Consider the following 25,451-nt stretch of genomic DNA (forward strand, 5'->3'; position numbering starts at 1 on the left):
TTGAGCTGTTGTCCTGTATGGCTTTGAGATGTCATTCTATAGTATTAGAAATAGATGATGGAGTGTATAGGTTTCTGTTCATTGAGTGCACATATTTCTTGTGTGCTGTCATAACAGCATCTTTTAAGGTAGCTTTTTGTCTGTCAAGCACCAAGCACGGGAAGACCAGTACAATAACTACTAGCATAACAGCTCAAAATTGGCTTTCAGCCTTGTCAGCTGAGCTTGGGCTTCACTTCTGAAGTGGTAGACTTTAATCAACTTGCTCCAATTTAAGAATACCTGTATACAGTGCAAAGTTGCAAGGCTTGGCTAACAGTGCGACAGGCATATACATACTTGATTTTGGGGTCATTAATATATCCCCTTATTCTATAATGCTTGTGTCTCTTGAGACACAAATAGGGTCTGTAACTTGCAGAGCTTTGTTTCATTAAGTAAGCCAAAGATCAAGCTGTCTGCTGTCCCTACCATGAGCTGAGTACTTCTCAGCTACAGGAATAAGAGTCCTGCTTATTACTATGCTGTGTATCTTGCTTTTCTCTTGGGCCTCAAAGCGTTCCTGCCTAGTGTGCAGTGACGTGATAGAGGCACACATCTCAAAAGGAAGATAAAACTATTGTGATAGTGTCTGTCTTCACTGATGAAGGATTGCTTGTTTATGTGTAATTTGTGCAGTTGTAGAACATCCGCTCTTCTCTGTGCATTGCCAATGGCTCAACTTACTCTGAGGATTAGAGACCTTAAAAAGGTTGTAAAAGCAGTTACTCAGCCTGCTTGTCCTGATAGCAGCATTTCTCTTGTCCTAATGTGTAGTGCAAATGCTCTGGGTAGGTGTTGGTGTTTACTTCTGGCTACCTATATGGACACTGCATCAAGTAAACAGCTTCAGGTGTTGCTGCCTTCTCTGGCAGACAGCTTGGGGGAGGCTGGTTTGGGGAGTAGTGAGGCCAAGCTAGAGGTAAGCTGTAGCTTGATCTGGAGAGCAGTAGGCAGGAAAACTGGATGTCTGCTTATACATTTGTTCTTGCAGTGGGTTCATCTCTGCCTGCTGTCTGAAATACACCTGGTCTTTAGGTATTCTCACCCCTTCATGGAGTAGATATGTTGAAAGTCAGTGCATGGTGGTTGGCTTGCTTGATAGCCACCTACAGGTAGAACAAATGTGACTTTTATCAAAGCCTTACCTTTTGCTGAAGCTCCTGACTCAAGAATTTTCTCTGCTGGTGTGGAGAGTAGCCTTTTATTCAGGGTTGAGTGAGTAAAAACTGGCTGCATAAATGTAGGGTGTGTAAAATCCAGCCACTTTTTTGCATTGTTTGGATTGGTATGCTTTCACTCTAAGTATCTAACATGAATTTCTCCCCACAGCCACCCTGGGAGGGAGGGGGGAAAAAAAACATGCCACAGCCTCGTAACTGTGACTGCATTTCAGATGTATGGTAGCTCTGAGTTGTAGTGCATTAGAATGTAAAGCTTGTGGCTCTTAATCCAAAATCTGTTATTTAAAGATGTAGCATAAAGTACTTCAGTAATGCAGATTGTTTTCATGCTTGATTCAATATATTTCCATCTAAAGTAGCTTCATTGTCCCTGTGTGGAGCTTGCATCAAAGTACTAATCCTAGAGGGCCTATTTCAGATAATAAGAGTTGCTATTGATATCTACAGTTCAGGTAGCTGCATCTGGTAGATTTCAAAGCAACTTTGGGCCAGAATGCTGTGAATTTTGAGATTTATTTATTTTTTGCCAGAAGTTGATCTGGAGAGAAAAAGCAGGATGCAAAAACATCATGGCATGGCTTCTCAAAGGTCTGCTGCTCTAATAGGTAGTGCCAAACACATTAGCGATATCTTTACTCTATTGCAGGTGCTCTTGATTCCTGGTTTTGATCTTGAATTTTCTACTTTCCTACTGCAGTAGTATCACTGTAGGTGATCCTGAGTACCTGTCAGAGTTAATCATCTTCAGCTTTCATTAAATGCCCTTAACTGAGGCTTTCAGCACTCAGGATAACTGGGTGTGAAGTGTACTGAAAAAATCTGGAGTGGGTGTGGATTAATAACCTCTTCAGGCCCTGCCCGCAGTTCTTCAAGTGAGTCACTCCTCGTAGTACTGGCCATGTCCTTCTGGGGATAAACTCCAAATTTTTTTTAGAAGTTTAAATTTGGTAGTTAATGACACAAATGGTACATGTAATTCCATGTATTATTGCTGTCTACATTGAGACTATCATCAGTGTCACTACACAGAAGCTTTGGAGTAGTGTGTGGTAAGGTATTTGGATATACTTGACTTAAAGTTCTGTGCAGTTTCCTTTAAAAAAAAAAAAACTACCTGCATGACTGGTGTTTGGGAGTCTGAGTTGTTAACAGGCTGAAGTTCTGGACTGGAGAGTAAGACAGGCCTTGTGCCGTAGTATTAATTGGTACTTCTGCATTTGTTCCAATTCTCAGAGACTCTTGAATCTTTTTTATAGAGTTTAGGGCTTGTGAAACTTATTTATTAATACAATGACCTTAGGTGTCAGCCTCATCTGCTCCCTTCCATTTGAAGCAGCTGCTGATAGACTGCTTGCTACTGCTGTGTTCCAGAGACCATTCCTTTCCTGCAGCGGCATTCAGGATTGATCTGAGAGTCACTCAGTGCAGTGAACTCTGTCTCGATGCCTTATGAGATTTTTATCAGTAGTAAATGTGGTCTTCATATTTTCTTGTCAGGGTGGTTAACTTCTTCTGGCTTAGCTGTTGCTTAATAAGTTATTTTTTCTTTTACTAAAGAGTAACTGGATTTCTAGGCATCTAAAAGAAGAATATAAACAGACTGATCTCCTACTGTACCGGCTTCTGTTCTAGCATACCACAGACATCAGTATTTCCTGTATCAGTTTCACTTCGGTCTCCCGGCTCCTCCTTTGTACTGTTATCGCTGCTATGAAGCAGATGTTTCACTCAGTTCTTACACTTGTTTTGCATAAACAGCTGAAGAACAAAATCAGGTTTAAAAAAGCCTTCTTTCAATGTAGGTGCAGTTTCAGTTAGATACTAAAAAGTTGGCATTTAGGTAAGTCTTCAGGTTATTTTCAGTATTTGACTGGGCAATGTCACAACCAAAGCACCAGCCTTTTCAGGAGTAAGCTTAGAGCTCTTAGCTAACTTAGGAAATGCATACAGTTCCTTCTTCACATCTAAGTGGATTGTTGCCCTGATCAAATATGCTGAACAGTAAAACAGTTGAGAATTGGCAACAGAGGAATAAATCCTTGTTCATTTCAGGATTGGGGCTTGCATTTCTGATGCTATTCCTGTCTACAGCAAACTGACAGTACTATAGAAGAGCAGGGCTGTGAAAGGAAGCACATGTAGTAGCTGGATGGACAGGAAAGCTATGTGGAGCCAAGGTCATGGTCTAGGGAGGAGTGGATAGGTGGTAAGAAGACAGCAACACCTCTAGAGCTGCCATGCTTCCCCAAGTTGAAGCCTGTAGTGATTTGTTCATGTTGAGTTGTTTTCTCTGCTTTACTGGTTTGATTTTTTTTTTTGAGGTCCCAGCAGCACTAAATGATGTGTGTCTGTTTGTACTTGCATGCAAACCTGTTGCTGTGGAATAGGTGACTTACCTTTTTGAGCCTTTAAAACAAATCTCAGTTTTATGACTGAGAAATCAGTTCATGCACAGTTCTGGAACTGTCATAGGATTAAAACATGCTTGAACTTAAAAGGTTTTAAACAGCCCCACTGTTTTGGGCAGTTGGACTTTATAAACCTTGTTATTATTGGCAAGTGGTTTTAAACTTCCTCTGTGCTTCTGGGATTGCTCCTTAGTGATTCATGTGTTTGCCCTGAGTCAAATGATCCAGTACATGGAAGACAGAAGTAAAAGACTAGCTGCAAGAAGGCAGGAACTGAATTCCCTTTAACCCTAGTGAGGAAGGAGAAGGAAGGAACAGTCCTTATCCCCCCCTGTATTCTGACATGTTTATAACAGTTTGGGGGACCTCAAAACCTAGTTCTGAAGGTTTTAGGGTTGCTGTATATGTTGTCCCTATTGACATCTCTCTGGGCAGAAGCAGTGTGAAGCTGGGGTCTCAATGGAGTTGGGCCCTAGTCTCACGTGTACACGGGTGTTCACAATGTGTATACAGACTGTGTATACAGTGTGTGTACATTGGGGGTCAGTGACCACTGGCATATGAGAAGGTGGCTCCTGCCTTGTCTCTGCTTCCAGACACTTCCCTATTTCTATAGTGAGGAAAAGAGGGAGTGCTCTTAGCAGACACCTTAGTTCAGGACCTCATAATCAAATTCTTATTTGATGATGAAAAAGTTTCTAGGTGGGTGCTTAGACAATGGAGACTTACAACAGATCTGACAAATATCACTTGAGGAATCAAGACCGGACTTAAAGCAATGTAATGACTTGTTAGTGTTGGGTCAGAGGTTGGACTAGGCGCTCTTGGAGGTCTCTTCCGACCTAAATGATTCTGTGATTCTGTAATGTTGAAGTTTGATTTGACATTAGTCAAGCACAACTATTGTACAAATACCTAACTGGATTAACTTAAAGGGTCATTGTAACTATAGCATCTCTTCATATTCAAGACATATTCATCACCCTCAAAACATTAAAAAAAATAATGCTAAAGTAGTTACTTAATCATTTAAGTGATTCTAAATGTTCTAATATGTAAACTTATTTTCCTCATCAGTTTATACTAACTTGCTCTTTAATGTCATGTCCTTTAATTTCAGATACAAAGGTCTTGCAGTATTATTTTAATCTGGGACTGCAAGTAAGTGCTTTTAAAACGAGTACAGTAAATTGCCTGTAAAAACTGCTGCTTTTCTTGACAGATGTACTGATGTATTTAAGACTTCCAAGTGTGCTAAATGTGTAGTTGACTATTAATACATATGGGCTTGCTTGGAGGAGATTAAAGTGTAGCTCAGGAAGTGAAGCTCTAACTCAAACTGTAAAGCATATTAGTACATCCAGTTGTTTACTTGGATTTTTGTGGAGGATGGTGGATAAATATTCTTTCTTTTAAGATAAAGGGAAGGAACCTGAGCCATTCTTAAAAAAAAAAAAACTGCTTAGATGAGATCAAAGACCATTTAGAGATGTGTGCTTTGAATCCTCTAGGACATGCACAGCTGTGTTCAGACCATTTTTTGTGTTCTGGGAACCATTGCTCTGCAGTTGCCTGCAGCCATTGCCCCTGCACCAGCAGCTGTGGGCAGTGTCAGTGCTGGAACTCTGGGGAGTAAAAGTAGTACATTAGCTTTTTCAACTAAAGAAGTAGGGGGGGAAAAAATCTTGAATATGACCAAGTTTATTACAAAGACTCAAAATTCCTTAAGAATTAGAACTGCAGTGTAGAACTGAGGTAGTTGCAGCTATTCCAGCAACTCTCCTGGCAGTCTGTCTTTTTTTCCTCCTTTGTGTATAACTATCTTAGTGACAGTAGAGAAAAATGCACTTCTTCCTACTTTTAGATCTGAAACCAGCAGTGATTGGGAAGAAGGATGGGGAGTGTGGTTATATGCATGACTCTGTTTTGTTTTTTCCCCAAAAAGTATTACCACCAGAGCTATTGGCATTCCATGGTGTACGTACAGCCAGTACCACCAGCGTCACCAGTGGAAGCTTATCCAGCATATGCTGAGCCTGCTCACGTCCTAGATCAGTCAGTACCTCAGCTCTATGCTGATGCTGGGCGAGCTGAAGTGCATCAGGTTCCCTTGGAAGCACCTGCAAATGGTTAGTATTTGAGGATAAGACCACATACAGAGACTGTGAAAAGTAAGGGAATGATTTTCAGAGTGCAGCTGCTTGCTTGCACCATTATAGGAAGGATGAGGTTGGGAAGATGTAAAGTAAGCATTGTAATGGGTTACCACAAGTTCCTCTGCCATCTTTGTTACTGCTTAAAGTTGTTAGACTTACTGGTGTAGCCACCAATGCCAAAGGCTTTTTAAAGCTGTAAAAAAGAAAAGTAATCCTTTTTAGGTTTGTATTCAGCATGCTAATTTTAACTTGGAAGAACTTACTCTGAAATTGCGTTGAAGGCATTTCTTTCGCTCATTGATAAGCAAATAGTCATGGTATCAAAACAATGCCTGTTCTTAAAATAAAGGAGACAATTAAGTTTTGGCAAGCGTCGAGCATTGCTACTTTCACAAGTATTTTTAAAAGAGATATTGCAGCCCGTAGTTTTAGGCTCTGCAAGCTGAGCTGTTATCTTCTGAATAGGCCTCATTGCTAGCTGTGTCAACTACTGTGTGGAAAAATTACAGCAAAACTTAGCTTCCTACAGCAGCTTTGTAAAAAGCTGGTAGATAGACTTGGCAGTAAATAAAAGGTTTGTATTAAATAAGGAAAAAGACGTCAAGAAGGTCAGATGCCTGGCTCGTGAAAGTCTGTGGAATGTGGCAAATGGTCAATGTTGGAAAGAGCACATCGTGACAAATCTGTTGCTTGGATGCAGACAGGCTTAATGCTCTGATAATGCTTCAGCCTGTTAGCTGGGGTAGTTCTCCTGCATAGAATAGCATCATCTCAAGGATTAAATAGCCAAATAACACATTAGCCCTTTACCCAAGTTTCTCTTTAAGTTTTTACTTCTGCAGAATGCTGTTAAGTAATTCTCTAATGGGTTTTAGTGACGAGTCTAACTTGAGGATAACTCACCAACTTAGGTCCTAAGGTGACTTTCACCCTGCCTTTGGGAAGAAAATATAGGGGTATAAAGTTGTTATCACCTAAATAGATTTTTCCCTTCTGGCCACCAAAATAATGCTATGTTCATTGTGATGAAAGTCTATATAAAAAGGTCACAAATATAGTAAGAGTATATGACAAGTGTTTTGTTCTTTTTTAGGTAACTTTCAAAATGCAGAGCCTCCACCCCCATCCCACGGCACAGTATACTACCCAGTGGTGTCAGATCCCTACAGCCAGCCATCTCTCCCAGGGTATGACTCTTGCATCTCTGTAGTACCTGCCTATCACTACCTTAGTTCCTGGCATCCAGTAAATCCACCGTATGGAAATTCCCCACGAATTCCCAATGCTGTAAGTTCTGGACCGCTACACCAAGTCAGCTATATTGCCTCACCTAACCCTGCACCACACTACGTGCCTCAAGGAATGTAAATCTGGGAGGTGTAAGCTCACTTCTTGCACTTGGTTTCTCGTTTCTTTTTTGTCAATTACATATTAATGTTGTTTCATAAGTGTTATCCTCTCTCAGTGGGCTGGGTTGATTGATTTAAGCTGCATTCAAGTTTCATGTTTCTTTCCAGGCTTATGCTAATGATAAGCTTGACAGGATGGTGTTTTGGTAGTTCATAGAGGAAAGCATAGGAAAAGAGTATACATACACTATAGTGTAGGGGAACACAAAGCATGTATTTGACTACACAAAATGTATAAAAACAAGCTATCACTAAAGGAAAACGGCACCATATACCTCTGAGGGGTTACACTGGAACACTTAAACACATGGTTCTTATTTAAGCATGACTGCCATTACAACCACAGCTAAAAACTGGGTGCGGAGTTGTTAGGACAATTGTTAGAAACAAGTTGGTGTTCTCAGATTTCACCTTTGCAATTAGTGGTCATGTATTTGTAATAGCTGTATCTCCTCTGATTTCATTCTACGTAGGCTTCATGTCTCTTGAAAGTGTAAGAGTACTGTTGTGATCTGTTCTGCTGTACGTTGGTATGTATTTGTGAGCTTTGTTTTGTGAAAGCTGTTGCACAAATGGTGGTAGTCTTGGTGTTCAATTTGCACTGACAGCACAAAATAAAAGCATCTAACACAAGGAAGCGAGTGGTCATTTATCACTGGCAGGTTATGTTCCTAATGATTAGTGATCCAACAACTGAAGAAATGTAATTGTGTGGGGTAAGGTTGCTCCAACCTCCTATGAGAAAGCAGTAGCTTTTAACATGAGAGAGTGCAGCTCTAGCTGTGTTTTTGTTGAGTTTAGGATTAAAATGTTGAATATTCTCTGCCTACAAACTTAATTCTTTCCAATGACTGCACAGGCTCTGTCCCTGATAGAAACTTGCAGCGGATGTGCAAAATTGTCAGGTGGTGGCCCTGCCTTTAGCCTGGGCACCATGGTGGCATAGCCCTGTCCTGGGGTAACAAACAAGGGCACAACTGCAGGTTTAGAGCACCTTGGTGCTGAGGGCCCTAAAAACTAGTAAAGACCTCTATTTACCAAATCTTAACTTGACTGAAATGCTGAATTCAAGCTCAAATACCATGCTTTTGAAAGTAATGTCTGCCAGGTCTTGTAAAGATCTGGGCCATCATAATTCAAACAAGCCTGACGTCCCCCATGTAGGCTAGGTAAAGAAATTAAGTTGTAATTTTGCAAAGTGGCAAAATTGCTACTTGATAAAGCTGAAATAAACTGTGTTCTGTACTTTGTAGTGACTTTTTTTATATAGCTGAGTAGGGATAAAGAGAACCAACTGCAGAATGGGGTGGGAGGCGTGCCTTTACATTAGGCTGTCTTTTAAGTAAACACAGGAGCAAAAACAGCAGGAAAAAGTGACTCCTTACACCTTTATTTTAAAATTCATCTGGCACTTCTGGTGTTGATCTTATTTCCTTAAAACTCTTAAGGCTTTTTTTTCCTTCTCCTTTAATAAAGGTGGTGATATAATCCTCTTGTCTGGGGGTTGTAAGCTTGGCTTCTGGTTTGTCTCTTCAAATCTAATTGCTGTGCATTTAACTTGGTAGTTTAATAAGGTTTTTCAAGATGGAGGAGTCAGATGAAAAGTCAAAGCATGATAAAAACGATCCCTGATGAGCTAACTTGATTACGAGCTGCTGTACAAGTTTTAAAAAACACACACAAAATACGGTTCTACAAAGTAATGGGAGACCATTAGGATTTTGGCCTTTAGTATTTGTCTCTTTCAAAGAGCATGGGACTTGCACAGGCCTCTCTTAGACTGGGGAGAAGATACCACAGGGTTTTTTCCTCTCTGAAAAAGAATTCACTAGGCTAGCCTCTGAAAGGAATCTGTGAACCATGTGACTGACTTAGGCACTCAGAAATGGAACAGATTTAAGAAGTACAATCTCCATCATGGAGTCATTGAGTGCCTTTCCACCTCAGTCACGAGTGCCATCTGTCATATCCCAAGCAGTTGCTATTACTCACTGAAGTGAATCTCCCCATTTTCAGGCTTCGGCTGTGAATAATAATTCCTCCTTTCTTACACTGTCAGGGAGACAGCCTTGCTTTTTTATGCAAATGATTATCATAACTAAGAATTGATGTTTATCTCCTGGCAATTTTTTGTCTACAAGAGTCAACTTTTTTTTCTGCTGTTAGAAACACAGATCAATAATTGTGGTAGGGAGTCAAGATTTTTATCTTTTTGCTTATCTTTCTAGCAGGTGGATTTTTCAGTGTTAGCACTGGCTCTTGTGGCCATGTTAACCACTTTGACATATGTATTTGTATCAGTTAAGCACAATTTTCATTAATGTATGTACAGTTAACTTGCTTATGGATATTATATATGTACACACAAAGGCACCTCAGTTGTGACTTGATGCATGTGTTTTTGTCAGGGCTGTTCACAGTAAAAAAAAAAAAAAAAAAAAAAAAAAAAGCCAGTGCTCTACCTAAAACACAGTTAGCCACCTTCATGCTTCAACCATTTTGTGATCCAGAGATAGCTGGACCTGGCTACATCGTCCTTGCACTAATAATATTGCTGGTCTTGTGGTTTAGTGTTCCAGTGGCTAACTGCTACAAACCAGTTCCCTTTTCAGAGGCTGTACGATAACTCATGTTAAAAACACACAGAACTTCAGGAGGGGTTGAAGGTTTCTCTTGTTGGGGGTGATGGTTTAGGGGGAAGGGAGGGATGTCTGCCACGGACACCAAGGTGTGGGCTCTGGATTTATTTTTTTGTGGGGAGCCCAACATCAGCCTTGTGGTTATCAAAACTTGTCATCTTTGGCTCAGTTACAATTTGGTACCAGACCAGTGCTCTGTGCTTCACGCTCGGCAGAATTGCCCTGAACAGGGGGAGTAGGGTGTTGCTCCCAGCCGTAAGCATATTTTACCTTTGAGTAGAAGCACAGAAAAATGTGAGCGTTGATTACTGCAGGGAACAACAATTTTCCTTCAGATTGAATTTTTTTTTGTCCTCTTTGTTCAGCTTCTTTAAGTATGTTGCATAATTTTAAAGCAAACAGACTTGATCCTGAAATCTGTTGTTTTTTAGATATTTTTTTGTGGATAGGTTTTCAGCCTTCAAAAGGGAGAACAGAAGACTCACGCTGCTCAGTCTGTGCTAGTCGTGCTTGCCGCCTCCTTTTCCACACAACGTTTTCCTATGTAAAAGGCAGAGGCTCCACGTACATTATCACCTGAAGGCTGTACAGGAGAGGTCCGTGAGCAGGTAGCACCACCGAGCAGTGCTCCTGTCAGAGGTGGGCACTTCTGATCATCTAGACACCAGCAGCCTCCGAGCCAAGCCTCTTTTGAGAGTACGGGATGAAACCAGCAGTGATCAACCACAGTTCTGTGTTTTGGGGTGTGGGCTTTTGTCTGTAAGTATTTCACCCTCTTCTGAGCTGCTGCACACCTTCCTGCACTTAGGAGGGGCAGTGCTGGTCCTGGCTCAGCCCGTGCACATTGACATTCCTCACATCTCTGCTGCGTACTAGGGGCGTGAGTCTTTCTGAAGTCTTTTGAATTGTGAAATCCATCTGTTACTGAAGGTTAATTATTATAAGTGCTGTAGAGGCAAATCACGCTGATTCTGCCTGCCAGCAGCATTAGCCTGCAGGGATGTTGCTGGCTACTGCTCTGTGGTTGGTAGGACCAAGCAAAGACCCACAGTGTGGTGCTTTTCTGGCTCAGTTGTTTGGCTTTAGTCTCCCGTTCTCTCTGGAGTGGTGCTGGATATCCTACTCATTTATAAAATCACACAGCATTACGGATGGGAAATATTCAAACGTAAAATACTTCTAAGTAACCTCTTTTATCACAAGGGAGGAAGGTAAAACTCCTGAACTAGAACCTTATGGCTTTGAAATGAGATCAGAGTTTATATTTTGCAGGGCAGGCCAGTATCTAGAAGCTCCTACAGATCTTCAAGTCACTGCTGCTTACCGCTTTGCAGTCAGCTGCGCTGAGGCAAGTACAAAATATTCCAGTGTTAGCTACAGGCTATGGGCAGGCGCTTTTTGCATTTCAGTCGTCACTGCAAGCGTGGTGATCTGCAGTAACGGCAGCACGCACCTGGGTCCTGATGGGATGTTTTCACATGTTGGGATCATTTATGGCAATATGCTTATTTCTGTTGCTAAACCTTGCCTTCACTGGAGGAGGTACAAGTTCTGCCACCAGCTTTGGGGTGCTGAGGTTTACCTGATGGTAATTGCCTTCCCTCGTGGCTGTGACAGCTGCCTGACAGCATTATGTTACAGAAAACAGTCCTTCAAGAAGTGACACATCCTATAACAACAAAAGTAGTGGACCCTCTAAATCCACCTACCCTCTCCTTCATATATCTTTCCTGTTCCCCACCCTGCCAATTTCCATTTTTCATCCGAATCTCAGACTGGTTTCTGACTCTTTACATCGTTTATTTATATTTGCCAAAGTTGAAAGCAAAAATGTTTAATATTTGCAGTGATTATGTGAGTGTGTGGTTTGTATTACTTTTTCAGGAAGTGCAAGTAAGGGGGGAGAGGATATTCTGCAAAACTCCTGCATCTGCCTCCCTATCTCCCTGATCAAATCCAGGATTTTTGCCTCTGCACTGACGGCTGTACACATGGAGGTCATTTTCAGGTTCAGTTTGGTCCCAATTTCTGGAGTAGAAAACACAACTGGGGATTCCGGGTGCCTTAACTTTGAACTACCAGGCTTTCTGATAAGAGGGGTGAATGTGAATCTAACTTTGAAATATCCTTTTCCCATTTTTTTTATCTTCTAAAAAAAGCCTTCTGACATCCTTTGAGTGTTGTATAACTTGGGAAAGCTCTTGCTTTCCTGGGGACTTGACTGAGAGCTTCTGGTAGCTGCTGGAAACCTGAAATTTAACTGTATGCCTACAGTTACTTTAATGAGATTTGGAGGACAGCTTAACACGAGCAAATTATGTTAATGTAGTTATGTGTTGTTGCTTAATGACTATCTCACGCTATTAGCTATTTTGCTGTATAGTCCAATGTGGATGATATAGTTCTGCTGGTCGAAGGATATCTTTGGGGAGCGAATTAAAATGAAATTACGCATACTTGGACTCCTTTGCACAGGAGTAATTGCGTTCATGTGGTGCATTTTATTTACCAGCACTTAAAGTGGGTTTGCTATTCCTGTTACAGAGAGGATATAATGAAAGGGATTTTCAAATTACTATTTTTTTATTTTTATTTTGCACAGGCCGGTGCTGCTCAACTCTTGCCCACAAACACTTGCTCGCATGTGGCTAGCCAACTTCGTTGCAGGTAAGTAGGACTACACCACATCTTTTTCATGTAAACACTGATATAAATTTGTATAGAATTGGAGCCCTTAAGTGCTCCTATGACCACTGAAAGCCCTTGAGGATGCTGTGCGGAACGTGGTAAAAATTATAAGATGTCACGTGCTTTACTGTTCATAAATGTTTATTATCAATAGGCAGCTGGAAATGTTACATCTGAAAAGGTAGAAACACCTTGAATTTCAATAGGCTTACATTTTTGGGAAAAAAATTAAATGCTTTATTTTTTTCAGTTTACAGTTAAGCTAAAAATACACATAAAATAAATATTTTTATTTATTTATATACATTTCATTTTTACATGTTATGTGAGGGAATGACGTGGAATCTGCACTACAGACAGAAAAGATGCAAGTAGAAAAGTACATAAAACTAAGCGTTTGTTTTTGCTTTTTGCTCTTCCCCCTTTTCGTCCTCCCCTTCCTCTAGGGGTGGCTACTACTGCTCAATGGGCAAATGCTGAGGTCCCCACTCTGTCTTTACATAAGCAAAATTCTCCAAACATCTGAAAGCTCTGTTGCCTGGAAAAGGCCATTAAGTTTTTGACGGAAAATAAGAGAAAAAAAGCCTCACTTTTTTTTTATCCCATGAAATGGCGTTTTAGAATATGATCCGGTGTGAAGCTGTTTCTGTGATAGCTTTTCTATGAAGATTTACTTTAATATTAAAACTGGATTGCTAAAAAAAGCCTGTTTGCAGTGTAAGCCCAATTCTCTAGGGCTTGCCATATAGAAAATAGAGTAGTTAAGCATCTGCTACCATCCTTTTGCTTCTCAAAGATCCCTAGCCCTCTAGTTCCCAGACCCACCTTATAAACACATTCAGTAGTTTTTAAATAAAACTGTACAACACCCCAAAAAATAGCTACACCAAAAAGTGCCCCCCTTGCTCAAAAACAACTATTTATAGTCAAAAGGCATTTCATTCTGTTGGCTAAAGGTATCACAGTGTTCTGTTAAGCTCGTGTGCCGAAAGGCCAGCTCCTGGATTGATCACCTCTCGGTCTAAGCACATCGTTTCTTCTGGCTTAGGAGTTACTGCTGATGGAAATGCTGTAAATGGGAGGGGAAGGAAATCCCCGAAAGAAACAAAAGAAACCATGCTGAAGGAGGACATGCTGGCCAGCAGGAATGGGCGGTGCTGTTTTCCATAGTTGGTGAGCCATCGACTGAGTAGGGTCTGTGTATGAAGAAAGAACTGCACGATCAACTTGGCTTTCAAAATTGCGGGTGGTTTGAGCTAGGTTGGGAGTTAGTGTTGGCTTTTTTTTTTTTTTTGCACACCTTAAAAAAGCAGAGCAAGCAAAAGTGTTTCCCTGAAACATAGCACACTATCAAACATTTGGAAGTTAAGGATCAAATGCTTTTGCCTTTTACATGTACTTTTTTTTTTAGATAAAGCATGTTCTTCATTTTAAGCATCATTCTTTATCATCAACTTACTCTAGAGCAGTAGTTAGTTTGGGTGGAGGGAATTATGTGAAAATTGTATAAATGACTTGTTTGTACAAGTGTAATGGTCTGAAACAGGGAAAGTGGTACTGTGAAAACTCAATTCAGTTGAATTACAAAGGGTTTGAAAATACATTTAGGTGGCCAGCCCAGACTGCCCCACCGCACCCCCAAAAAATCCAGTGAGGGATTGATTTTATACTTGTTGGGCTTCAAATTACACATTCGCTGAAAACTGCAGATTATTTTGGTAACAGTTTATTTCAGATGCTACTCCAGCAAGTTGATTTGTTATTCACTGCAGTCTCACCGATTCCAATTAATTTTGTCTTTGTGTGAATGGAAGTTGCTGCTGCTGCTGGCTGCAGCCACCTGTGCTGCTGGGAGAGGAAGGGGCCCTTGGGGTGCACCCACCCCAAAGACAGCCCCAGAGAGCTTTTAGTAGGGTGACAGCTTTCCTTAATTCTAGGCAGCCTTCGTGATTTCGGTGGCTTTGCTTTTTTTTCCTTCTCCGTTCTGGTTTTTGTGGAGTTGTACCACAGGTGGGAGGGCGATGCTGTTCCTTTGGAAAGGGGCCTCTGAGGCTGCACGCAGCTTTCTCGTGGACATCTCTGTGTTAGCACGCAGCAGACAGACTGGTTAAGGGAGAAGTCAGCCGAAAACTAAACCAAAATTGAACCTCTTCCTGGTAGACTTAAGTGTGTGAGATTTTGGCCTTTGGGAAAGGAAAATGGAAACTTCAAAGCAAGGCTGAGAAGTCCCAATGGAAGTGGGACCTGCAGTTACTGGCACAGAGCAGCTGGTGCTCCTGTAGCTTTCTGACTCTGCAGGATAGCCCAGGAGTAAGTCAGGTCTCTGCTTACAGTACTTGTACTTCTCCAAATGTCTGCTGGAGGTACCCTGCAACTGCTCCTGTTCCTGGAAGAGAGCTCAAAATGCAGGTCATGCCCTCACCATGCAAGTCTTAGAGCTCCTTTAACTCAAAGGAAAGACTCTTATCTAAGCAAGCACTAAAGAAAAAGCAACCATACCCAAGGAGAAATGAGGGTGAAGCCCTCACAGAGGCACAAGAGCCTCCTGGCTGCCCAGGGAGGCTTCTTGGTTGCCCGGGTGAGTGTCTGGGAGCTGCCTTATCCCGTGCCACAGGGCGAAGTGGGCAGGCGCTGGTTGCACCCCAGCCATGGCCTCCCTCACCCTGCGTGCCACACGCCTTCCTGTGACACCTCGTCACCTGCGTGACTTGCTGCCATTGCCAGCGATGGGATGAGACGCAAACACTGAAGAAAGAATGAAATTTTCCTATAGCCCAACTCTGGTATCCTTTTGTGTGCGTGTGCGTTAGTGCTGGGCTGGCTGTGGAACCTCCCCGTGCTTAGAAGTTTGCTGGGTTAACCAATCTTAGCCTACTCAAAAGGTAAGGTTTTACATTTATATATGAACGTATTTATTTAAATAATACTTACAGTGACTGTTTCTGTTAAAAATTTACACGTGCCGTTAGAAAAAGGATGAAACACAAATGCAGTAAGGTGAGGTGCGACACAAATCACACAAGCGAGGATGTCAGAGTTTAGGCTTACAAAGTATGCTGCTCCTGCTCTCTGTCTACTGCAGAAGTCCCCAAAATTCCCCTCGTGGGAAATCATGCTAGTTTTCTACATGGAAAACTATCGTAACGTACATAGCTAAATCCTAACCTGAATTAGTCATAAGAAAACAAAAGTACATACCACTGCTACGAGTATTAACTACTGACTGTATATAGCGCCTTTAAATTGAAGATCTGAAAGTGCTTATAAATAATGAACTAACCCCCCCGCGAGGTAGGTAAGTATTATTGTCCCTATTTTACAGATGGGGAAACTGAGGCATTAGAGAGGATAAGTGACTTGCCCAAGGTCACAGGTGAGGCAGTGGGAGAGCTGGGAACAGACCTCAGAAGTCTTCTTTTCTGATCCTGCGCTCTAACCACTGCGCATGCTGCTTCTGTAGGGACCACTATACAAATAGCTGAGTATTTACATATACACTAGTACGTGATTAATATACAATTACCCAAATAATCTGCAGAGAGATGTCGCTTGATTCCTTACTTCTGAAAGAACTTTTTTGATCCCTGACCTCAGTACAAACACCTAGCTCTGTGTGGTGCTCTGTACCTGGATGTTGGTCTTAACTTTCTATTGGTGATGGTTTTTAGGTGTGATGCTTTAAAAAAACAGGTGAAAACGACACCAGGGATGGGAGGTGAGAAATAAACCTACTTCAAGAGCGGGAAACCTAAAGATAGGACAAGTGATCAAGCCTGGTATGATCCCAAATTCCTAGCATGTGTATGACTATCCTTGAAGCTTATCAAATGTATTTTCACAAAATATTTCAATTTCCTTCACCTGAATCTCCTGTTTAAGAGTAGTAATAACAACAATAATAATTGACTAGTTGCTGTAAAGTCTGTTGCTACCAAAGGGGGTGCATAGGTGCAGTCAAACAGACTTGGCTTTTTGGGGATCAGTCTGACAGTTTTGGAAACTCCTGGACACATGCATAAATCACTTACTAACACAAATATTTGCATTAAATCCAAAAGTCAGCTGAGGCTGGCTCATAGCTGGGAGCTAGGAAGCATCTGAATCATGAAACAAATCCTGCAGGAGCCCCAGCCAAGCAGCCCCATGATGTACCTCTCGCGTTCAACATAACATTATCAAGGAATTATTGCAGACTGCTTGGTTCATTGTGCCATTACAATGTGGCAGTTCCTACCCCTGCCCTTTCTGGGCACGGCAGGGGAACATGACTCACGCAGTTCGTACAGAAGGGATTTGCATTGCCCAGTGTAATTTTTACATTTTTGGGGGGCACTGCTGCAGAGTTAATTGCATTTCATTTTGAGATTTGTACCCGTTACCATAGGGCTGCAGTTGAATGGCACAATTTAGTCATAGCCAGTAGCAGCGTGCTTGCTCTCATGGAAAAATTAAAAGTACTTCCACTGTCCAAGGATATGAACCCTGCTTCTATGCCTGCTTTAAACCCAGCTGATGTAATCTGCATAACCATACTGGAGTTGTTTTCACTCCTATGTGCTAGAAGGTAACAAAGATGTGCTGCCCCGTGTCAAGCAGAGTCCTGAACTGCAACGTGCTTAGGTGAGGCATAAAATGATTCAAACCCTTCCCTTCATCCCCCTGTAGCAGCTCTTGCTAATGTTTGTGTTCCCAGAAATGTACAGAGGCTGGTTTATTAAACTGCAGGCTTTTATTGTGGGCTGCTTTGAGAATTGCCTTCAGTTGGTTCTAACTGCAGCTCTCACATATGGATGGATTTGCATCGTAAAAGAGAGGGTTGCTGGATTTCTTCTTGAAAGATCAGCAAATTGCTTCTGACCCTACGATTCTGCAAGTCTCTCTGTGTAGTGCCAAAGTCAGTTTGCTCAGCCTTACTTACAGGAAGAGGAGATGCAATTTTCAAAGGCTGCTCTAACCCTGCAATTAGTATCAAAGCCTGAAATCTGTTGATACAAGAATGCTTTTCACTCTGTCTTAACTAGCATGTCTAGGGGCTTAAATATTTTGGGCTTTGTACTGCATGCTGGTAACAAGGCTGGCGTCGTTCATGAGCAAGGAGAACAGAAACACATTTGAGTCTCTGCTTCTAGTTGCTCTTTTTTCTTGACACTGTGGCTGGCCATAGCCTCCATCTCGAGCTCTGCGTTCAGAGCTTCTCATGAGCCAGGGGTGTTGGTGTAGATTTTCCAGCCTTCATAAATGCTTTTTTCAAATGCAGTTCCCAGTGTACTGCGCACAAGAGGTGATCTTTTGGCACCTGCCCCTGGGCTATGCTCCAGCTCGTGTGACCTGTCCTGGGAACAGAGCCTTTAGCCTGGCTGCACGGACTCGTAAGGAAGCTTTGGGGTAAGGCAGGGCCATCTCTGAGCTCAGGACTTCTTTCTTCCAAGAAAGCTGACTGCTAACAGCTCTGAAGCAGCATCAGGTGCCAGTCATCTGCATTTCTTAGCAACAACACTGAAGAAAGTTCAGGTATCATGTTGTTAAAAAGCAGTGTCAACCGTTTTGCTCTTATTGTCTTCTCCCGTCTCATGCTCCTTAGGACAAAAATGCAGGGACATGGGTAATATCTGGACAGGGCCTAGCATGAATGTTGTAGGGGTGAAAAAAACATAAAAAGATACAGAAGGGTAGCATCTACTGCTGCACTGCTTTTTGGTGCACCTTAGAAAAGGAACTGCAGCAACTTTCCAGGGTGCCAGCTGCAGTCTGAGCTGCTACTGCTGAGCTTGCTTTTCAGAAATGCAGCTCACAGACCCAGGGAAGTGACTGCTGTACGCCAGGAGGATGGTTTTCTACCTAACAGCGTGACATTGACCAGAGAGGCAGCGAAAAAGGAATGCAGCAGTGGAAATAAAACCAGGGATTTCAAAACCCAAATGCTCAGGGGGGTGGGTGTAAGGGGAAGGCTTAGGGCTGGGTTTTGGTGCACCCTGTTAGTGATAGGAGAACCACTCTGAAGTTTCTCTTTCAAGCAGCCACAGCTGGCTTTGTGTCCATTCATCTATGTAGAAGTTGGTAGCAAGGCCAGGTGCTGGCTTCCACTGCCAGCCGAAGTGGGAGGTCATTCTGCTCCCTAGGAGGGGAATTTCTTAATAGCAATTAAGTAAATAAGCAAATCATCACATGTTCTACCTGGATGATCAAAGGTGTCTCTTATTCAGTAACAATTTACAATATGGATATAATGACCTGAAAAAAACACACAGCGTGAAAGAATCAGAGGTGGTATTGCTTAAAGAAAACAAAAAGCCAGTTATAACCTGAAACACTTTCTAAAAAGATTGCAAATATGATTCTCAGCCTCATGCTAAGCCACTGCTCACCAGCTGGTTGTGATGCCGAGGGGTATGAGCAGGATGCGGAACTGATGGCGTTGGATAGCAGCGATGATAACCCAGCGGTGCTGGGATGATGATGAGTGCACTGGAGAAATCCTCTACTCCGCCACCAGCGTGTCTGAATTATGTGGGATTTAAAGACTAAGCCTGCATCCGAAGGAGCCCCATAGTTTACAGTGACCTTATAAATAGTGAAACCTTCAGTATTTGTGAGTGTAAAAAAGTAAATTAAAAAAGGTGCAGATGGCTATAAAATAGGTTAACATAAGTAGTTTTACATTTTTTCTCTCCTGTGGACAGAAAGGAATTCATAATGCTGAATCAGGTGAGAGCAAACAATTACAAATAATTAGCTAAGTTTTCTAGCAGGTGTTAAGGTAGCCTTACTTATAGCCGAGTTGTTACATGATCCTCCTGCCCGTCTTTCCACTGGTTTATAAACAAGTCACAAGCCTCTCCCCATGAATCAAACACATCCTCTGATGAGTCTAAAAGTTTGGAGTTAGAGGAACAAATACTGGAAGCACAGTGAAGGGAGCTGGTACAAACCACAGGGCACTCCTTGCTCTGTCCTGTAAGTCTTGTGTTCCCACTGTAGTCTACCTCATTGAGGTTAATTTCACTTTTGGAACAATTCTCTTCTCTCTCTTTATCAATCTGAGAATATTTAATGTCTTTCCACATGTAGTGTGGCTGAATAATTCCATCTGAAATAGTGTACATGGGCTCTGAATTTGCTTCAGGGACGTGCCCATTCATTTTGGAGAACAGCAGGCCCAGTCTCTTAAAGGACTCCTTCTTGGAGCTGGAAAGCCTCTGAACTCTATTTCCATTTCGGATGAAGGAGCGCTTACTGATCCCATTGCTTTTTGGCTTCTCTTCCACCATATCAATCCCAGACATGGTTTTAATTAGAGCAGATACATTGAAGTCCTTCTTTTTGTTGGCTACATTGAAAGACACGCTCTTGGCTTTGGATTTTTCCCCAGCACTATCCTCGTTTGTTTCATCCTTTTGGGACACCTCTGTGCTGCTGGTAGAGTAACTTCTCCTCTGGGGCTTCCTGTTTCCCAGGAGATCAAGGACTTCGTAGCGAAAACTTGAGATGTCCTGTTTTAATTCCTAGGGCAAGAGGGAAAATGATGCCACTCAGCAGCATTACCTGTGACATGAAAGAACGATCATGTTCTCTTGGGAGAAATGTTAAGAGTTATGCAAATGGCTGACACCAAATCACACTTACAAGAATGCTACGTAAATCTTTATGATTTGGTGACATGAAAAAATTTATTGGTAAGCCTGAGAGTCGGAGAGCTTACAAGATCTTCGTCTTCAAGGGCTGTGAGACCAGCCTTTGTGACCACCCCCTTATCCCCTCTTCTTCCTGCTTGGGGTTGGGGGAAGCCTAAATAAGACATTTATAGAAGTGAAACTGTTGGAATTTAGAAATGTTGCAGGAATCTTTCAGTTGATAGGGCCAAATTTAAACATTCTCTGTATCCATTAACCTAGACTCGGCTTAGGATTAGGAATGTAATGCTGACTCAAAGCAGATACTTCATTCTTACCGTTTTTCGAAGCCATTGTCTACGTAAAATATTATGCATTAAGACATGTTGAGACATTATGAGAAGACACCCGTATAAGGAATGTTCTTTGCTCAAAAGAAGACTGCATGCACATCACATACCTTCCCAGCTCCAGTAACAGTCATATTTCCACTGTTGGTCACAAAATATATTCCTAAGTTAGCGGGAACTCTGCAAGTGGCTACTGGAATTAGTGTAACACGATTGTTAAAAGAGTAGGAAGTTACCTTGAAATTTTCTTCAGTTAAACCTTCATTGGTTTTGGAAGTTCTGATCATTGCTGCAACATATCTTTTCACAAGATTTCTGATCACTTCCTGAAATATAAAACAACAGAAGTGATTCAGCTGCTGGCTCAGACCAAATTGTGTTCTTGCTGTACTTTACTGAGTTCTTACTGATGGCTCTCCTGACTCTGCTCTCTTTTAAAAAAAAAAAAAAAAAAAAAAAAAAACACTGTTAGAAACAGAACTTTCTTTCAAATAGAACAAACCTTTGCAGAGGCTTATTTACGTTTCGTCTTGAAAGCTCAGCTATTAAGTATAGTGAGCTGATTTGTTGTACTTGCTTTGCATACGTAAAAGTTGTCCAGAAAAAAAATTTAGATTATCTTAAATGTCTTCAAGCCGTTTAAACCTCTTCATGCATTTTTTAATCTCAGATGCTGAAAGCCCTTCAAGATTACCAGTCTCACCTGTATACGCTGTGTATCTTGATGGGCTAAGCTTGTCACTTTAAGATTTTTTTCTTTAAATATTGGAAAGTCCATGATGGTGTGTTACCAACAAATAACCTGAAGAACAAACAGCCAGGGCAATGCACGTTCACGTTAGCCCACATCTGCCAGCTGCCTGGGTGTTCTATAATGGGAGGTTAAAAACTCCTTGCAGAGCTGCTGCAGCATCTGTGGACAGCGCTGGAAGTACAGTCACGCCTTTGGTGACTGTTCCCCAGCATTACCTGGGCTGTTTGTTACAACTTAGATGAGATCCATTTTGCTCTGCATTGGTGTACCTCCTTGCTGGCTTTGCATAAGCAGGCTTGGACTGTTACCTGTTATCTGACACACAGAGGTTGACCTCTGTATACAGAAAAGACTACCCCAAACCTTCCCTGCATTTTCCCCCATAAATGGAGACAAGAAGTCTGAATAACCCAAAGCTTTAACCTGTGCTCCTCACCAAGGTTTTACTGGGAGGTGCTTTAAGAGATCCCACTCTCGGTACCTGTGAGCTGTGCTGTAAAGTCAGAAGGTACCAAATGTCTGTTATCAAAAGTGACTAAGTATGTTAAGTGTCAACTCCACGTACAAAGACTCTTCAGAAAACAGAAGATGTCCTACGTAAGACAAATTATTTATGGCTTTTGACAGTATTGTCTGACGTACCACCTAACATTCAGGAGATATTTTTTTGTCCTTCCAGCACGCTGGCATAATCACATTGAATTCAAATACTGAAGCTGGTGTTTTTAATACCGCTTCATCCTTTTGTAGGTTGAATTTAATGAACACTTGATGACAAGCAAGCTGAGAATGAACAGAAACAGCAAAATTCAACAAAGGAACAATTCCTCCTTCCTGAGCTGTCCAAAACTGAAGGAAATCTCAACTGCTGTTTGAGTTAGGATTAGTGATGTCTTGCAGAAAAAAAGCAGTAGAGAAGCAATTTGAGAGTATGTAAAAATGCTGCAAAAACAGTTTTAATCAGGACGATATGGCAGTCTGATCCCTCTGAAGTCAATGGTGATGTTGCCTTGACTTCGGCAACCGGAGAGATACCTGGCAAAGTTGCTGTTTTCAGAGCAGGTGAAAGGCTAGGAGTGATTTACTAAAACACCCCACCTCTATCGAGGAAATGTTTTAATCCATGACAAGCAAGATCCTCTTGGAGCTCCTACACTTGTATATGTATTCTATAAGAAAGCAAGAAGTGAGATAGTAGAAAATAAGCAGGAAGAAGAAACTGTAAGTAAAAACTTGATCTGCAGGAGCGTTTACCTGGTAATGTTGATTCTGAATGAGGTTGTCAGCATGCCTTTCCTGCAAAGAGAAAGGCAGAGGGACGTTACCCAACATGTAATCCTGTCTTTAGAGTCCTGATGGCTCTTGGCGAGTCCCAATCCAGCAGCAACGTTCTACTGCACCAGCACAGTACCATCCCTTGTGACCTTGAACATGCAAAAGCACCCCCAAAAAAATAAGTTTAAAACCATGCAGCTCCTTACTGTGAATGTTTTGAGGTTTTCATGCCTCTTCTGTTCATTGTCAGAGTCATTGCCTGGGCACAGCTGATTGTGAATCCACTTGCAAAGGTACCAGAAAGACTTGGGACTTGGGATGATGTTAAAAGGAGGGGGCAGAGTGGCACCTTCATCAAAGTAACTCATCCAGAGCTTTGTCCGTGCAAACTTCCACTCTATGTCTGCATGGTCCTGTGAGAGGAGGAGAGAGAATATCAACAGCTTTAGGCACGCTTTACTGAAGCAAATGTCAGCGACTAAGGAGGTGACGCGAGCAAGAAAGCATTTCTCTGGCTGCAGGCAAAGCAGTGTCAATTCTTCCATCTCCCGCACTGGGGGTGTACTTAAAAAATCAGTGTGAAATGTAGCTGAGAATAAAAATACCAACCTCTGAGAAATGTAATGATAGCAAAAAGAAATTTCACATGCTTCATCATTTAGAGGTCGTGCACATTAGTTCACCCGTAAAAGAAGCAGGAAAACTTTTTTTTTTCTTTTTTGCTACTGCTTTTATATTATCACAGACCCTTGTTTTTCATGTCAAAATCCAATGAATTCTCACACTCGTCCCTGAAAAAAATCTCTCGTGGTCTTTGTTGATTTGTTTTATAGCATCTATTCATTCAGCTCTTGTTTATAAACAAGTGATAAATTTTACTGGGTGCTATATTTTAAATCTCGCCTCTGCGTTATCATTACACAAAATGAAGACATTTTGATGTTATTTATTTTATTTATATTATCACTGCAACACCATGCTCGCTCTAGTGTTCTTCATCCTAACAAAGTAAAGGTGGAAAGTTATTAGCATCACTTCACAGCTACGCAGATGTGCAGCATGTCCATAGCATCACCAAGAAATACTGAGCTTGTGCAAGACACTGATCTTACAGACTGCAAAATGGAGCTCCCCAAATCGAGGTATTTGCAGTCTAGTCTGTGGAGCCAACATGCCATGCTGTCTGTTAACAAACTGCATGCTCCCTTCAGCGTCAGGGCAAAGAGATCAACCTACAGCCTGGATTCAGAGAGCTGATGCAGCTCTTGCTGCATATGAAGTCCATATGAATATGAAAGCCATATTCAGAATGGATGTCATGCTGCTTTGTGCTGGTTTTGAAGTTTAAAAAAAAATGCCCCTAACTGAGTCCTTCAAGCAGCGCTGAATGCAGTCTGCAATAGCACCCTGAATTTAAGTGGTAAGGATGTGTGCTCTTACCTTCGTGGAATTTAGTGCTGATAGTTATGGTGTTTTAGCTGTTTAGTGTTTTTGTCTGCGGTATCTGACATGAGATCTAACCAAAAACATGGTGATGATTTTAAGTTTCTGAGTAGATTTAAACCAGGCTGGAAGGAGCAGCCCTCCTGGACAAGGGATGCTGGGCTGCAGGCAGCAGCCCTCAGACCCACGCAGTGAAGTGTAGGACAGGAAGTTTAATAAAATACGGCTGAACGTCATGCCCAAAAAATTATTACACTGGTATTCTGGCTATGCTCCAGTGCTCTGACATGGTTAAAATATGCTCACATTTTGACAGAGAAGTGCAGCTCAGCTCCATTTTAATGGCATTTTCAAATTACGTGCAGCTCTCAGTTTAACACAACTGCCTCGGTGGCCCGGGAGCACATCCTGGTGGTCTGAATCGCACCAAAATACCAGGGCTTGAGCTGCAGCTCCCCATGGACATGCTCACTACTAGCCCAAGGGGAAAATCCAGCAGTGGCTGGATCAAGCAGCTGCAGGGGAATATCCACGTTAAGTGTGGCAGTGTGAGGGTGGTGCTGAGTTACTCAGCCCTGCTGCAAGGCTTTCTCAGGGTGTGCAGGAACTGCAGACACCTGGAAACACTGAGTTTTAAGGTAAAACAGTAGCTGAGGGAGAGTGCAAGACTGTTATTTTGGATAGAAATGTATTTTTTTTTTTTTTGTCTTGGGGGAGGAGGTGACTTAGCAGTAGATGTTGGATGTTGTTTGTAGGGAAGGATAAGGCAAATCTCTAGCTCAGGGATTGCAAATTAGCTTGGGGGAAATGAAGGAAAAAGGATAATAAACTTCCTGTAGAGAGTACGTTTTGCTATTTTACTTTAAAATAAGGTATTTAATGGTACTATATGGGCTTGAATAGGGGCTGATTGCAGACGTAGGGCAGCACCATGAAACCTGGTGGTAGTTTCTCACTGAGGAAGTTTTGTGGTTGGTCTGAACAAAGCCCTGTTGATGTAAATACACCTGCAGGTGAGGCTGGTGGAGGCCAGCTTCAGCTTCACTGGTACTTGTTCTTGTGCAGTCTTAGTCCAGGAGTGCAATATAACCTTTTTTAAAAGACAGACCCCCTGTACACTGCCCAAAGTATCTCCTTTTTTTTTTCCTCTCTCTTCTGCTGCTGTGAATTCCCCAGGGTTTACAAACTCAGCCTGTCTCAATTATTCTCCTTGATGTTTTGAGAACCTGAGCAAACCTGATCAGAACTCCTGGCACCAGTTCTGTGTTGGAATCATGCAGCAAGGAGCAATTTCAATTTTACTGAGGATGTTTTTGTGTGCCAGGAAACCACCATTTTCTTGGTTAGAGCTCTCTTTAGTGCTGTAAGCAGTGAGATCTGCACACAAAACAGCTTTCTGAACTCACTTGGGCTGAGTACAGGGAGTACCATGCTTCAGCAATCGTTTGATACCCAATCATTCAAACCTGAAGCATTTGCTGGTACATCCAGACGCT

At 42.0% G+C, this 25,451-nt stretch overlaps 2 protein-coding genes across 4 annotated transcripts in view; one reads left to right on the forward strand and one right to left on the reverse strand.

The window, feature by feature from the left end:
* Window positions 1–7,829, forward strand: part of ALG13 (ALG13 UDP-N-acetylglucosaminyltransferase subunit) — a 31,480-nt gene extending 23,651 nt beyond the window's left edge. Inside the window, exons 26-28 of the mRNA XM_067005191.1 lie at window positions 4,752–4,792; window positions 5,577–5,760; window positions 6,881–7,829. Coding sequence (XP_066861292.1) covers window positions 4,752–4,792; window positions 5,577–5,760; window positions 6,881–7,155 — 500 coding nt within the window. The 3' untranslated portion in view covers window positions 7,156–7,829. The remainder of the gene's footprint in view (window positions 1–4,751; window positions 4,793–5,576; window positions 5,761–6,880) is intronic.
* Window positions 7,830–12,700: 4,871 nt separating this feature from the next.
* The window catches only part of TRPC5 (transient receptor potential cation channel subfamily C member 5), a 99,037-nt gene continuing 86,286 nt past the window's right edge, over window positions 12,701–25,451 (reverse strand). For all 3 annotated transcript variants that reach the window (XM_048070614.2, XM_067004963.1, XM_048070617.2), the window contains 4 exons: window positions 22,719–22,925; window positions 22,492–22,533; window positions 20,720–20,809; window positions 12,701–20,025 (listed from right to left, as the gene is read on the reverse strand). In XM_048070614.2, coding sequence (XP_047926571.1) covers window positions 19,291–20,025; window positions 20,720–20,809; window positions 22,492–22,533; window positions 22,719–22,925 — 1,074 coding nt within the window. In that variant the 3' untranslated portion in view covers window positions 12,701–19,290. The remainder of the gene's footprint in view (window positions 20,026–20,719; window positions 20,810–22,491; window positions 22,534–22,718; window positions 22,926–25,451) is intronic.

The sequence above is a fragment of the Anser cygnoides genome, chromosome 13 (assembly GCF_040182565.1).
Source record: "Anser cygnoides isolate HZ-2024a breed goose chromosome 13, Taihu_goose_T2T_genome, whole genome shotgun sequence".
NCBI lineage: Eukaryota > Metazoa > Chordata > Aves > Anseriformes > Anatidae > Anser > Anser cygnoides.